This window comes from Pseudorca crassidens, chromosome 9, assembly GCF_039906515.1.
Source record: "Pseudorca crassidens isolate mPseCra1 chromosome 9, mPseCra1.hap1, whole genome shotgun sequence".
Lineage (NCBI taxonomy): Eukaryota > Metazoa > Chordata > Mammalia > Artiodactyla > Delphinidae > Pseudorca > Pseudorca crassidens.
In genome coordinates, this window is record NC_090304.1 from 83851191 (window position 1) to 83868000 (window position 16810).

The 16810-nt window shown below is 37.6% G+C and overlaps 1 protein-coding gene across 3 annotated transcripts in view; it reads left to right on the forward strand.

The window, feature by feature from the left end:
• The window catches only part of CWF19L2 (CWF19 like cell cycle control factor 2), a 193580-nt gene that overhangs the window by 135689 nt on the left and 41081 nt on the right, over positions 1-16810 (forward strand). For all 3 annotated transcript variants that reach the window (XM_067750901.1, XM_067750903.1, XM_067750902.1), the window contains exon 13: positions 12866-13078. In XM_067750901.1, the coding sequence (XP_067607002.1) occupies positions 12866-13078 (213 nt within the window). The remainder of the gene's footprint in view (positions 1-12865; positions 13079-16810) is intronic.

The window sequence follows — 16810 nt, forward strand, 5'->3', positions numbered from 1 at the left end:
TTATATTCCAGGTCACTTATCCGTTCTTCTGTCTCAGGTATTCTGCTATTGATTCCTTCTAGAGAATTTTTAATTTCATTTTTTGTGTTGTTCATCATTGTTTGTTTGCCCTTTAGTTCTTCTAGGTCCTTGCTAAACGTTTCTTGTATTTTCTTCATTCTATTTCCAAGAGTTTGGATCATCTTTACTATCATTACTCTGAATTCTTTTCCAGGTAGACTGCCTATTTCCTCTTCATTTGTTAGGTCTGGTGGGTTTTTACCTTGCTCCTTCATCTGCCACATTTCTATGTCTTCTCATTTTGCTTAACTTACTGTGTCTTCTCATTTTGCTTAAGTTACTGTGTTTGGGGTCTCCTTTTCGCAGGCTGCAGGTTAGTAGTTCCTGTTGTTTTCGGTGTCTGCCCCCAGTGGGTAAGGTTGGTTTAGTGGCTTGTATAAACCTCCTGGTGGTGGGGACTGGTGCCTGTTGTCTGGTGGATGAGGCTGGGTCTTGTCTTTCTGGTGGTGTGTTTTGGGGTGTCTATGAAGTTATGATTTTAGGCAGCCTCTCTGCTAATGGATGGAGTTGTGTTCCTGTCTTGCTAGTTGTTTGGCATGGGTGTCCAGCACTGGAGCTTGCTGGTCTTTGAGTCGAGCTGCGTCTTAGCATTGAGATGGAGATCGCTGGGAGAACTCTTGCTGATTGATATTGCATGGGGCCCGGCGGTGTCTGGTGGACCAATGTCGGTTCTCCCACCTCAGAGGCTCAGGCCTCATACCCGGCCTGAGAACCAAGACCCTGTCAGCCATATGGCTCAGAAGAAGAGAGAGAGAAAAAAAGAAAGAAATATAAAATAAAATAAAGTTATTAAAATAAAGAATCTAAAGAATATTATTAAAGTAAAAACTTTTTAAAAAGTAATAAAGAAAAGAAGAGAACCAAGCCAATAAACAAATCCACGAATGATAGTAAGCACTAAAAACTAAACTAAGATAAACATCAAAATCAGCAACTAGTCAGCTGCATACAACAAACCCCAAGTCTACAGTTGTTTTCAACGTCCACTGCCTCAATTTTGGGATGATTCATTGTCTGTTCTGGTATTTCACAGATGCAGGGTACATCAGGTTGACTGCTGCTCCTGAGGGTGCACAGAGAAATTTCCCTTTCTTTTCTTTGTTCTCAAAGCTCCTGGGGTTCAGCTTTGGTTTTGGCCCCACCTCTGCATGTAGGTCGCCCTCTGGTATCTTTTTTTCACCCAGACAGGAGGGGGTTAAAGAGTGGCTGATTATGGGGCTCTGGTTCACTCAGGCTGGGGGTTGGGTGGGTTACGGAATGCAGGGCGAGCCTGTGGCGGCAGAGGCTGGTGTGACGTTGCAACAGCCTGAGGCGTGCCATGTATTCTTCTGGGGCAGTTGTCTCTGGATCACAGGACCCTGGCAGTGGTGGGCTGCACAGGCTCCCAGGAGGGGAGGTGTGGATAGTGACCTGTGCTTACACACAGGATTCTTGGTGGCTGCAGCAGCAATGTTAGAGTTTCATGCCTGTCTCTGGTGTCTGTGCTGATAGGCAGAGCTCGTGCCTGTCTCTGAAGCTCGTTTTGGTGGTGCTCTGAATCTCCTCCCCTTGCACACCCCGAAACAATGGTCTCTTTAGTCTTAGGCAGTTCCTGACTTTTTCCTGGACTCTCTCCCGGTTAGCTGTGGCACACTAGACCCCTTCAGGCTGTGTGTTCACGCAGCCAACCCCAGTCCTCTCCTTGGGATCTGACCCCTGAAGCCCCAGCCTCAGCTCCCAGCACCCACCCGCCCCGCTGGGTGAGGAGACAAGCCTCTCAGGCTGGTGAGTGCTGGTCATCACTGATCCTCTCTGTGCGGGAATCTCTCCACTTTGCCCTCTGCACACTTGTTGCTTCACTCTCCTCCGTGGCTCTGAAGCTTCCCCCTGACTTCCCACTGGCCACCCCAGTCTCTGCCAGTGAAGGGGCTTCCTAGTGTGAGGAAACTTTTCCTCTTTCCCAGCTCCTTCCCACTGGTGCAGGTCCCATCCCTACTCTTTTGTCTCTGTTTTTTCGTTTTTCTTTTGCCCTACTCAGGTACATGGGGATTTCCTTGCCTTTTGGGAAGTCTGAGGTCTTCTGCCAGCATTCAGTAGGTGTTCTTTAGGAGTTGTTCCACATGTAGATGTATTTCTGATGTATCTGTGGGGAGGAAGGTGATCTCTATGTGTTACTCCTCTGCCATCTTGAAGGTCCTTCTATTGTCATCATTTTAAGAAGATTTTTTTTTAAGTCTTTTCTCTTGATGCCAATCTAGTATTTATAGACTATAGGGTAGCTTTTCTGTCTTTCCTCTAAATTTATCAACTATTTACTGATTACCTGGAGAAGGTGGCCTCTAAGCCATACTTTTATATATAATTCTAATATACTTGGCTATTCAACTTTAGACCAGAAATATAATAAAAGTAGCAAATTAGAAGTGGGGACACGAGTACCACAAGAAGAAGTGCTTATAACAATGAGAACCAACAGCTGACTTAATATAGAGCAAAGAATGAGATGGAAAAATTCAGGTAAAGAATTGAAAAATCATAAACATCTTGGTTGACATAGCTAGCATAGAAGCCACTAGCCCTTGAGAGGGCCATTTGTGAATTATGGCACATTTTAATAATTGTTCCATTAATTACCCTATTATCAGGATAAGACTAAATTCCGGTAATTATGTTTTAAAAGTTAGGACAGTTTATAACTCTGGGAACGTTTGTATTCAAAATGACTATAATAAGTAATGTTTCTTTGCTTAAATGGTAAACCCTTAACTGTTTGGAAATTTGGCTGTTCAGGAAGACTTATTCAACTGGTTTACATTAATGGTTGTATTCTAAACATCAGTCATATTTTGACATCTCCCCCAGTTATCACTGTTTAATAAAATCCTGACTTCTTTCTTCTCTTCCCTTGACAATTCATTCAAGAGGTTTAACTTTTACTGTGATAAAAGGTGGTGTGTATTCCAAAGGAACTGTTTAAAATAGAAGAATGTTTGGCATGCTTAAATACTTAAATTCTAGTTAGGAAGAGTTGTTGGCAAGGGGAAAAAGGCCCATGATAAAGGAGAAGAAGTTATGAGTGGCACAACTGAGCAGACTGCAGAGAGTCAGTCCTATCCAGAGTATGTGAAGAGGGGTTAGGTAGGGTCTACTGCATGGATGACAGAATTTAAACAGGAGCACATATACCCTTCCATTATCTCAGGAGAAAAGAAGTATAAGCTGTGTGTTTGTGGATGGTTTTAGGTTTGGTGGTAGGAGGATCAGGAAATTCTTGTCTGATTTTAATTTTTCTTTGAGGTCATCTACTGAAAGTGAGAGAGGAGTTGATGGAGTGTCCAGGGTTTGATGGTGATCATCTAAAATTGCCACTGTGGAAAATGGGAGGTTTTCTTATTATGTTGAAGTGGCAGTTAGCTTATGAGCTTATAATGGAACCATTTATAAAATATGATAACTTTTCTATAGTAACATGCAAGCATTGCAGAGGGCCAGAAAAGGGAGATGATTGACTACATTCAGATTAGCCTATGCTCAAATAGTATAATTGGATTTGTTTGTTTGTTTTTTTGCGGTGCGCGGGCCTCTCACCGTCGTGGCCTCTCCCGTCGCAGAGCACAGGCTCCAGACGCGCAGGCCCAGCGGCCATGGCTCACGGGCCCAGCCGATCCACGGCATGTGGGATCCTCCCGGACCGGCGCACGAACCCGCATCCCCTACATCAGCAGGTGGACTCTCAACCACTGTGCCACCAGGGAAGCCCTGGATTTGGTTTTTAAGGAAAGTGGACTGAAGCAGAAAAGGAGTGGTTTTATTTTATTATTATATTAATTTTCTCCCATTATATTATACAGTTGGCATTTGAAATGTCTGAATTTCACTTACATTATGATTAATGATATTTAGAATAATATTATTCTTGGAATAATATTGAAAAAATGTTATACAAGCAGAGCCTCTGAACAGAAGCAGTTTGTTATTGCTGTTTATAGAGGGTTATATGTTTATCAGTCACTTATCGATCAGAGAAACAGAACTATTAAAAGACATATAGACATAGGTTTCTTTACAGGGATTTGACCTTATGCCATTGTAGAAGCTGGTTAAGCAATCTTTTTAAGGCTGTTGTGGTTGCATCTGAATTTGGAGCTTTAAGTCCAGAGAGCAGGCTCTTGGGAAGGAAAAATGAATATAAAGCGGGGGAGACTAAGAACAAGAACAAGCTAGAACCCACAGGCATGAGCTGGAATTCTCGAGGATGGACAAATATACATGTCAGTTTATGTTGCCTCTGACCTTGGTGGTGTGGGTATTCTGTAGATTAGGCTAGGAGCTAAATACACACATCTGGCCTAGAAGTCAGAGAAGCTGAAGGAGGATGGTGGGAAAGGTGGGGCAGCTGCAGACTCAGATGCTGCCTTATATAAGGAGGTGAACCAGCAGTTAAGTGACAATGTATGCAAGCTATAAAATGGCTGCTGCTTTATTTCTACTCTTCAGGTCTTCTATAAAAATCTCTTGTTACCCATCATAACCAGAAATACACTGAAAAGGGAATTCTGGTAAGTGTATGTCAGACTAGTCAAATTGACCCAGTGACCACAACCATGTTACCTTGGCTCCTCTCTTTAAACTATATTTAATCTCCAAATAAAGAAAACAAAATCGTGCTTCTGTGCAACATGATAGAACTGTCCTACATACAACCAAAAACAGGCTGTGTCCCCAGAATAGAGTACAAAGCTACTATTATGTTAGATGGTAAGGGGATGAGAAAGGGGAAGAAAAGAAAGAAGTTTTGTTAATATTTAGGTGTATATTCACACATATAAATTCATATCAAAATATTGAAAGGGTACCATAATATTACAATATTAATTTCTGAAACTGGTTATGGAGTTTCATCTAGTATTTATACCTGCTTTCCTCTACTACCCATTCTGTATTCCTTTTGTCCTCAGCAACATCTTAGCTGGTCATGGCCCCTTGCCTTGTGGGGTGATCCAGTCCTTCATTCAGAAGGTCTGGGCCATTTATTAGCTGTCCTGCCTTAACTGAGTTGTATTTTATCATTGACTTTAATCATAGGCCATGAGAATTCCAAGAGGTGCCCTAAAAGGTAACCTATATTCAAGATATACTTCCTCTTACCTCCATTATGTAGTACCAGCCCAATTTTCCCTTTATAGTCAGAATCAATCACTCTAGAAAGTACAGTAACTCCCCTCTTTGCCTTTTGATTCAGTGGAATGAGGAGCCAGAGTGGCCAGGTGGCTGTCGGAACTTCAAGTTCAATTAATCATTGTGTCCCTTGATAGATGTATTCCTCTCTTTAGAACTAAGACCTCTAGACTAGTAGAGCCTAAGATCACAGAGTTGGGAAGCAGAAATTTTGCTAGTGTATCAAAAGGGACAGTAGTGAGATAGGTCACTTCTGTTTTATCCCCCCTAGATTCCCATACCTGTGAATTCTGGCTGTGGGAAAGATAGCATCATAGTTTGGGTGCTGATTTAGAGCACTTACTTCATTCTGGGAGACATACCCTTAGTTTACAAGACATCACCTATCCAGCACTTGTAATTAAATCTTAAAAAGGCCAGTTCACTGTTCTATCCAGCCAGCTACTTCAGTTGGTGGGGAACATGGTGAATTAGTGAGCAGTGCTGCTTGGTAGTCATCATTGTTACATGGTGACTGCAATGGGCATAGACACATTTCATCTGCTGTGAAATTGTTTCCTTGGTCAGAAGCGTATGTGTGATACCACAATGATACAAGTCCAGAGATGGTAGTTTTGGCAGAATCACTGTATGCATTGAAGGCAAGTCAATATCCAGAGTAAGTGTCTATTCCAGTAAGAACAAAGTGCTGCTCCTTCCATGATGGTAGCAGTCCAATGTACCCAACTTGCCACCAGTTAGCTGCCTGATCCCCCAAAGGAGTGGTACTCGTATCAGACGCTCAGTGTTGATCTCCCAAAGGAGTGGTGCTCATATCAGAGGCTCAGTGTTGATCTCTGTTGGCAGATTGGGTATTCAGCAGTGGCTATAGCCAGATCAGCTTTGATGTTGCTGAGCCCTTGAATAGTTTCCATACCTGCATGGCCACTTTGTTCACAAGCTCATTGGAACAATGGTAGGAGTGGCTAGTGACATAAATATCACTAGTGACATAAATATCTGTATCTATTTGGAGAGGTCTGTCCATATACCTCTTCCCCAGACTTCCTTGTTGGTAATCTCTACTTGTGTTCTATCCAGGTTCCTGGCCATCCAGCCAAACCATTTGCCATAGTACATGAATCAGTGCAGACCTGTATCTATGGCCATCTCTCTTTCCAGGCAAAGTGAACTCACTGCACAAAGTTCTTCTTACTGAGATAATTTCCCTTTATGGCCATTCCAGAGTGGGACTGTAGTGCTGTAGCTGTCCACTTTGGGTGGTGCCTGTGTATCATGCAGAACCATGTATTTATTTTTTTAAATGTTGATATAGATGAACCTATATTTAAATTTTTATAGCTTTTTTTTTTTGAGATTCAGGATCTGATCAGTGTTCGTGCATTGTGTTTATTATATCTCCCCAATGTCCCTAAGACCATCCTCACTTCTGACATCAGCTTCAAGTTCAGGGATCCCCAAGCCCACCTTCAGCTTTGATACTTTACTACAAGGACTCACAGAATTCCCTAAAAGCTGTTAAATATACAGTTAAGGTTTATTACAGTGAAAGAATACAGATGGAAAATTAGTCAAGGGAAGCGGCTCATGGAGCTGAATCCAGCAGAATTTCAAGCATGAATCTTCCATTTGTCCCCTTTCCCAGTGAATCATGGACAGCACTAACTTCTCCCAGCAATAATGTGTGAAATACACAGGGTATTGCCAACTAGGGAAGCTCCCCCAAGCATTGGTGTGCAGTTTTTGTTAGGATTTGGTCACATAGACATGGTTGATTGCCTGTGATGATGACAGTTTCCAGCCCCTACTGAGGTGGAGCTGATACTGTGTGGCCCAAATTTCCCAGCATAAACCACATTGTTAACATAGATGGCTCGTGTGGCCCAAGACCCTCAGATAAACAAAACCACTGTTTTAGGCAGGACATTTCAAGTCCTTAAAGATTACCTTCCAGTGACAGAAGGCAAAGGCCAGACCTCTATTTGGGTACAGTTAATTTTTTAAAACACAGGTTTATTGAGATATGATTCACGTGCCATACAAATTCACCCTTTTAAAGTGTAAAATTCAATGGTTTTTAGTATCTTCATGAATATATGTAACTATCACTACAGTCAATTTTACAACATTTTTATCACCTCAAGAATAAACCCTGTAACCTTTAGCTGTCACCCCCTAACCCTCTTAGTCCTCCTCCATCTCCAGCCTTAAGCAGCCTTGAGTTTGTTTTCTGTCTGTATAGATTTTGCTGATCTGGACATTTCATGTATATGATAGTGATTTTTTGTGACTGACTTCTTTCACTTAGCATGTTTTCAGAGTGTTGTAGGGGGTATCAGTACTTCATTTGTTTTTTATAGCCAAATATACTCACTCTGTTGTACATATTTTATATGTTTTGTTGATCTGTTCATCAATTGATGGGCATTTAGATTGTGTACAAGTTTTGACTTTTATGAATAATGCTGCTGTAAAGATTCATATACAAGTTTTTGTTAGGCATATGTTTTCATTTCTCCTGGGTATATACCTGGAAGTGGAATTGTTAGGTCATATGGTAGCCCATATGTTTAATTATTTATTAATTAATCTATATTGAATTGTTTGAGGAACTACCAGACTGTTTTCCAAAGCAGCACCATGACTTTGCACTCCCACCAGCGGTGTTTGAGGGTATCAGTTTCTCCACATCCTTGACAACACTTGTTATTATCTGACTATTTGATTCTAGTGAGCATGAAGTTGTAACTTCATTGTAGTTTTCATTTACATTTCCCTGTATTTATTGGCCATTTGTATATCTTCCTTGGAGAAATGTCTGTTTAGATCCTTTGCCCATTTTAAAATCAGGTTGCTTGTTTTTTGATGTTGTTGAATTGTAGGAGTTCTTTATGTATTCTGGTTGTAAGTCCCTTATCAAATAAGTGATTTACAAATATTTTCTCCCATTCTGTGGGCTGCCTTATCACTCTGTTGAGAGTGTCCTTTGATGCACAAAAGTTTTAAGTTTGATGAAATCCAACTTACCTATTTTTTCTTTATTGCTTGTGCTTTTGTTGTCATAGCCAAGCAATCATTGCCAAATTCAATGTCATGAAGCTTTTCCCCTATGATTTCTTCTAAGAGTTTTAAAGTTTTAGCTTTTAAGTTAGGTCTGTGATGCATTTTGAGTTAATTTTTTTATATGGTGTGAGGTGAGGGTCCAACTTCATCTCTTTTTGCATGTGAATATCCAATTTTCCCAACACCGTTTGTTTAAAAGACTGTCGTTTCCCTATTCAGTGGTCTTGGCACCCTTACTGAAAATCATTTGACCATATATGAGTTTGTTTATTTCTGGGATCTCCATTCTATTCCATTGGTCTGTATATCTTTCTTTATGCCAGTATCACATTATTTTGATTATTGTAGCTTTGTAGTACGTTTTAAAATCAGGACGTGTGAGACCTCCAACTTTGTTCTTTTTAAAGATTGTTTATTTGTAGTCCCTTGAGATTCCATATGAATTTTAAGATGGCTTTTTCTATTTCTGCAAAAAACGTCATTGAGATTTTGATAGATGTTGCATACATTGTAGATCACTTTGGGTAGTATTGACATCTACTCCCCTTTCTTTTATCTTATTCATTTTAATGTTATAACTATTTTATCACATTTTCTTATTTATTTAGAAAAGAGATTCTCAAAGTTCTAAAATTTATGATATACTATCTTGATCTTGTACCATCTCATCAGTTTTCTTTAGGACTCTATCTAAATGAAAAAGAGGCATATTTTCATGCCCCTCTTGTTTTCTTCACCTCCTTTCCTCCAGCAAATATTTTCACTTTTCCCCTTCTTGGTCTTATATTCTCCACTATCTCTGTTCATTAAAAATTTTTGGTTGGGGGTAAGGTCATAGATGTGTACGTGACTGATAAAGGTAAAAACATTTTGTGTCAAACCCCAAAGAGAAGATAATGGGAAAATGCAAATAATTAGAGGGTGTAGGAGGAGGGAATTATTGTTCTGGGATAGATGAGTATCATATTTCAGTTGTGTTGAAGAATCATTCAGACTTAATTTGGAAGACTGTCCCCTATTTAAGTCAAAAACTGTGAATAGATCAGAGACGTTCAGCAGCATTCATGGAACATAGATTTAAAAACTAGAAATACTGTCTTCTGTTTTCAACTGATTTTATTTGAATTGAATATATTCCCTGACAAGTTATGAACTGATTTTTAATAACAATATTTTAACAATATATCATATGAAAGTAAAGTTACATGTAGAAGTACATATTCTGCTCACTAATGTATTTTAGAAAAGATAAATACCCATGAGATATCTGTATTCTCTTTTAATATGCACCTTAACTTGATTGGGTATGTTTATTCTGGATGAAATTTAAGGTTTCTTCTAATTCTTTATTCTGCTTCATAGACTATATTCACAGTATTCCCTTTCTATGTTTTAAAGATGGGTTTCTTAAGTGAGAGAGGCTCACTATATGCCAGGCACTCTCAGTTTTACAATCAAACTTGATTCCTGGCTGTCTCTTAATAATTATGTGATTTTGATTAAGTTATTTAGTCTCTCTTAGCCTCAGTTTTTTAATATGAAGGGAGAATGACAATTCCTATGTTGTAGAGGTATTTGGCTGAGAGGGTACTTAAAGTTTCTATTAATATCTAGCATATAGTTAGTCACTATTTTCATGAAAATTTTAGTGACCAGTTTGGACATTTTTCAAAATTTGATATATTATGGTTGAGATAAAGGTCTGAAGTTAAAATAATAATTTGTAAGTCAGGAGACTACATATAAATAGACAAACCTGAAGAATAGAGAGATAATCAAAGATTAATAAAGAGAAAAAGTAGAAGATAAAAATTAATTCCTGAAGCTAATGTGCTCTGAGAAATACCTTACTGATAATAATCTTTTTACCTGATTCTATCAATAATGACATTTTAGAAATTTTCTTCTGTTTACATTTAGTTTTACTTCTCTTCTTTTTCTAGTTTTTTAAGTTGGAAGATGACATCATTGATTTAAGGCCTCTCTTGTTTTCTAATATAAGTGGTTAGTTCTGTAATTGTCCTTCTAGGTACTGCTTTCACAGTACACCACAAATTCTCACATGTCCTGTTTTTGTTTTATTATAGTTCAAAAAACTTTCTAATTTTATTTTTTTGATGATCCGTGGGTTATTTGGAAGTACACTATTTAATTTTTGCATACTTGACTATTTTCCATATATCTTTCTGTTGGGATTTCTAGTCTAATTCCATTGTTTTCAGTGCACATACTCTATGTTACTTGAATTCTTTTAAATTTATTGAGAGTTTGTTTTAAGTCTGAGAATGCCGTCTGTCTTGGTAAATGTTCTCTGTGCACTTGAGAAGAATGTTTATTCTGCTGATACAATTTCTGTTGGATACAATTTCTGTCATTGTTGGTTATGTCAGATTGGTTGATAGTTTGTTCAAGTCTTCTATTGCCTATTGATTTTCTATTTGTTTTATCAATTGTAGAGAGAGTGGCATTTGAATTTCTGACTACAGTTGTGGGTTTGTCTGTTTCTCCTACAGTTCTGTCAAGTTTTTGCTTCATATATTTTGAAACTATTATTAGGTGCATAAACTTTAGGATTGTTTTGTCCTCCTGCTGTAAGTCTTTTATTATTATGAAATGACCTTCTTTATCCTTCATAATATTCTTTGCTTTGAAATCTACTTTCTCTGACAGGAGTACAGGCACTCTGGCTTTCTTCATATCTATTTAAGTATCTGGTAAGATGAAAACAGTCATTTTCTTTTTGGTATTTAGTAGACTAAGTAGAACTTAGTCTAATGGAAGAAAAACATAAGTTAATGAGCTGTTTTGATACAGTGTGGTCCTCATGAAACTGATGAGTATAGTACTGAAGGAGCTTGGACGATCTAGAAAAGTTCTTTCATGCAGGTGACAACTAAATCTAAACCTCAGATTAAAAAATGAGTAGGGGTAGGAATGGCGAAATTGAGGGCAGAACTGCTCAGAGAGCAATATGTGCAAAGCCTGAAGGTAACAGTACTTTTGGGGACTAAAGTAGGGTGGCAAAGTGTAGAGTTTGAGTAGGGATGTGATCACATGTGACCGAGGTGACTCACATTTATGAGTCCTTATTGTGTGCCAGGCATGTGTTGTAAGGATGAAGAAAGATAACCTTATTAGATGGATAATATTGTTATAGCCATTGTAAAATGAGGAAATAAAACAGAGAGAGAGCTCAGAGAGATTAAATAACTGCCCAAGATTATACAGACAGGAGATAGAATTTTACCATGGTCATTCTGACTATAGAGCCCAAGCTCTTAACCATTATACCGTTCTGTGTCTATGACTTAGGCCAAACAACAGTTTGAACTTGATCCTGTTCACAATGTAGAGCTCTTTGAGGATTTTAAGTAGGGACATAAATAAAATAAGTAAATAAAATTTTTGTTTTAAAAACATCACCCTGGCTACAGTTTATGTTGGGGGAGGTATAGAGAAGGTGCCTTGAGATACAGTTGAAAAATGTTTTATGTTCTATGTGGAGCGTATACTAATTTTATTTTTTTTATTTTTATTTTTTCATAGATGAGGTTCTGGGATTTATTTTTTTAATAAAAATAAACTTTTAATTCCTAATTTAAATAAATTAGGAGTTTGGGTTTAACAGATACACACTACTATATACAAAACAGACAAACAAGGACCTACTGATAAGCACAGGGAACTACACTCAGCATCCTGCAATAACCTATAATGGAAAAGAATCTGAAAAAAAACACACACATATACATACACATACATATACATATACATATTTATTTACACATATATATAACTGAATCACCCTGCTGCACACCCAAAACCAACACAACATTGAAACCAACCACACCTCAATAAGATAAATAAATAAACTTTTAACAGAAGTTTTTAGCATTATCACACCATTATTACACACACACAAATTAACAGTATTTCTTGATACTGTCAGTGGCTGTTAGCCAAAGACCACCAGGGGCACACAGAGTTAAACAAGTTGGGTTTATTACTTATTGCAGCAAGGCAGAATGCACACCATGTTGAATTGCTCAGTATTTCAGTAAAAGGGTGTTAGAAAAGACTTATTAAAGAATTTGGTTTTGTACACATGAAACTTATATAGTTTTATAAATCATTGTTACCTCAATAAAAACAAATGAAAAAGAAAATTATTTTTAAAAGAGAAAGGGGAACGTGGCTCTCAATGCTCTCAATATACATATTAGCAAATTGGCTTGTAAGTTTAATAGAGTGTATGCTAATTTTAAAGTGAAGGTTGTTCTTAACCTCTCTGTCGTTCAAGTTCCTCATCTATTAAATAGAAATGGTAATGGTTCCCTCATCATAGGAGTATAAAACAATCAAATTGCATAGAACTGCACATAGTAAATACTCAGTAAACTTTAGCTATGATGATGATAATAACTTGGTCCTTGCAGGTCAAGCTTAAATTTTAATCATGTTTTCTTTTTTCTTTTAATGTAAGAGTTTTATCACAGGACTTACAGATATGACTTCAGTATGCCACAGTATAATAAACTGAATTAACTACTACCTTCTCCCCACTACTATTATTTTGTTTTTTCAGTTTATGGGAAAAACAGATGGAGACTATTACACTCTGGATGACATGTTTGTCTCCAGAGCAGCTGAGAGAGAATGTTTTGGTGAAGAGGAAGAGAATCAGAGGAAAAAAGCTATTGCTGAGCACCGGAGACTTGCTGCACTAATGGAAAACTGTCTGTATTGTTTTGACAGCTCTCAATTTCCCAAGCACCTTATTGTTGCAATAGGTGTTAAGGTAAGAAATATAACGTTTATTGCCCTAAGGAAACGATTCAGTGGTATATGTAAATTTGCCTATTTCTTCATAAGATTCTAAGAAATCTGTCTTGTCTCATTCTGTTTCAAATATTTTCTAAGTTCCCATGATTCTTAGAATCTTTTTAGAGCGAGTATAAATATCTAAATGATATGAAGCTCCCATTTTGTGTAATTCTTCTCTGTAGAGAGGCAGCATTGAGTAGTGCTCAGGCCCTAGACTTTGGAACCAGACCACCTGGATTCAAATTCTTGCTCTGCCATTTACCATCTATGTGATCTTATTTTCATGATTGGCACTTGATTCTCAGTATTAAAATCACTTCAGAGCTACTTAGTCTAACTTCTGCTTCTTCCTTTACTTTCTCATAGAACCTTTTGTATCTTTATAGAATATCTCATAATTTGAAGAAGTTTATTGTACAGTTGTTGCTTGGTTTCCACGGGAGATTGGTTCCAGCAGTCTCTCTATACCAAAATCCACAGATGCTCAAGTCCCATAGTCACCCATCTATCTGCAATTCCACATCTGTGGATTCAGCCAACCCTGGATCATATAGTACCATAGTATTTATTGAAAAAGGTCCATGTAGAATTGGACCCACGCAGTTCAAACCCATGTTGTTCAAGGGTCAACTGTAGTTTGTTTTACTTGTTGAGTGTCTCCCTCAGTAGTCTGTAAGTGCTCTGACGGCATAGATAACTTTCACTCATCATTGTATACCACACATGTATCCCATTATATACCAAGCATTTATGTTTATAGTCACTTCTTTCGATAAATGTTAATACTCACTTATTTAATAGTCACTAATAATAGTCACTTATTTCAGTATTTGGCAGTTTAATTCTTTTTTTAACATCTTTATTGGAGTATACTTGCTTTACAGTGGTGTGTTAGCTTCTGCTTTATAACAAAGTGAATCAGTTATACATATACATATGTTCCCATATCTCTTCCCTCTTGCGTCTCCCTCCCTCCCACCCTCCCTATCCCACCCCTCTAGGTGGTCAAAAACCACCTAGCTGATCTCCCTGTGCTATGTGGCTGCTTCCCACTAGCTATCTATTTTACGTTTTGTACTGTATATATGTCCATGCCACTCTCTCACTTTGTCACAGTTTACCCGTCCCCCTCCAAATATCCTCAACTCCATGCTCTAGTAGGTCTGTGTCTTTATTCCTGCCTTACCCTTAAGTTCTTCATGACCTTTTTTTTTTTTCTCTTAGATTCCACATATATGTGTTAGCATACAGTTTTTGTTTTTCTCTTTCTGACTTACTTCACTTTGTATGACAGACTCTAGGTCCATCCCCCTCACTACAAATAACTCAATTTTGTTTCTTTTTATGGCTGAGTAATATTCCATTGTATATATGTGCCTCATCTTCTTTACCATTCATCTGTTGATGGACACTTAGGTTGCTTCCATGTCCTGGCTATTGTAAATAGAGCTGCAATGAACATTTTGGTACATGACTCTTTTTGAATTATGGTTTTCTCAGGGTATATGCCCAGTAGTGGGATTGCTGGGTCGTATGGTGGTTCTATTTGTAGTTTTTAAGGAATTATTTTTTACGGAATTATAAAGCAATTATACTCTTCTCCATAGTGGCTGTCTCAATTTATATTCCCACCAACAGTGCAAGAGGGTTCCCTTTTCTCCACACCCTCTCCAGCATTTATTGTTTCTAAATTTTTTGATGATGGCCATTCTGACCAGTGTGAGATGATATCTCACTGTAGTTTTGATTTGCATTTCTCTAATTATTAATGATGTTGAGCATTCTTCCATGTGTTTGTTGTCAATCTGTATATCTTCTTTGGAGAAATGTCTATTTAGGTCTTCTGCCCATTTTTGGATTAGGTTGTTTTTTTTTTTGTTATTGAGCTGCATGAGCTGCTTGTAAATTTTGGAGATTAATCCTTTATCAGTTGCTTCATTTGCAAATAATTTCTCCCATTCTGAGGGTTGTCTTTTGGTCTTGTTTATGGTTTCCTTTGCTGTGCAAGAGCTTTTAAGTTTCATTTGGTTCCATTTGTTTATTTTTGTTTTTATTTCCATTTCTCTAGGAGGTGGGTCAAAAAGGTCCTTGCTGTGATTTATGTCATAGAGTGTTCTGCCTATGTTTTCCTCTAAGAGTTTATCTGATAGTCTCTGGCCTTACATTTAGGTCTTTAATCCATTTTGAGTTTATTTTTGTGTATGGTGTTAGGGAGTGTTCTAATTTCATACTTTTACATGTACCTGTCCAGTTTTCCCAGCACCACTTATTGAAGAGGCTGTCTTTTCTCCACTGTATATTCTTGCCTCCTTTATCAAAAATAAGGTGACCATATTTGCGTGGGTTTATCTCTGGCTTTCTCTCCTGTTCCATTGATCTATATTTCTGTTTTTGCGCCAGTACCATACTGTCTTGATTACTGTAGCTTTGTAGTATAGTCTGAAGTCAGGGAGCCTGATTCCTCCAGCTCCATTTTTCATTCTCAAGATTGCTTTGGCTATTCGGGGTCTTTTGTGTTTCCATACAAATTGTGCCACTCTTATTCAACATAGTTTTGGAAGTTCTAGCCACAGCAATCAGAGAAGAAAAAGAAATAACAGGAATCCAAGTCAGAAAAGAAGTAAAGCTGTCACTGTTTGCAGATGACATGATACTCTACATAGAGAATCCTAAAGATGCTACCAGAAAACTCCTAGAGCTAATCAATGTATTTAGTAAAGTAGCAGGATACAAAATTTATGCACAGAAATCCCTTGCATTCCTATACACTAATGATGAAAAATCTGAAATTGAAATCAAGAAAACACTCCCATTTACCATTGCAACAAAAAGAATAAAATATCTAGGAATAAACCTACCTAAGGAGACAAAAGACCTGTATGCAGAAAATTATAAGACACTGATGAAAGAAATTAAAGATGATACAAATACATGGAGAGATATACCATGTTCTTGGATTGGAAGAATCAACATTGTGAAAATGACTCTACTACCCAAAGCAATCTACAGTTTCAATGCAATCCCTCATTCTTATATTAAGTAAATAATTATTGTGTACCTGATGTATGCCAGAACCTCAGTAGTCACTGGGGAAAAGTAGAAAATCAGATATACGTGTGGAGCTTGTATTCTAGTGAAATAGAGCAGAGAATAAAAAACGTAATGATTGCCCTGATATAAAAGAAAGTGTTGTTATGAAGCAGATATAGAGAGCAAATGTGATAAAATAATGGGAGAGTATTTTTTGAGAAGGTGGTGTAGAAGGCTTCTCTGAGGAGGTATTTTAGTAAAGGTATGAAAGATGAGAAGAAGCAAGCAACATGAAGCTATGAATGAATAATGTTTCAGAAAGATATCAGTGAGTGAAAAGCCTTGAGGAGGAAGTAAGGCAGGCATTTATGGGACAGAAAAAAGATCAGTATAGCTGGAGTGGAGTGAGTGAGAAAAAGTGGTAGGAGAGGAAGTTCAATTAATGCTAGTTTCAAGAACTAATAGTTTGGGGAATATACATATACATATTAATTAATTTGTTTGTTGTATATACATACTTACACATACACACAAGCACCTGTGTAGCCAAAGAACTGGCATTGACTTTTCCATTCCAATTCTAGACTTTAATATCTTTAGGTCATTAAGACAGTCAATTTATCAATTTGGATTTTGGTTTCTTTGTTTCCTTACCCTTCCTTTTCTTTTTCTTTCT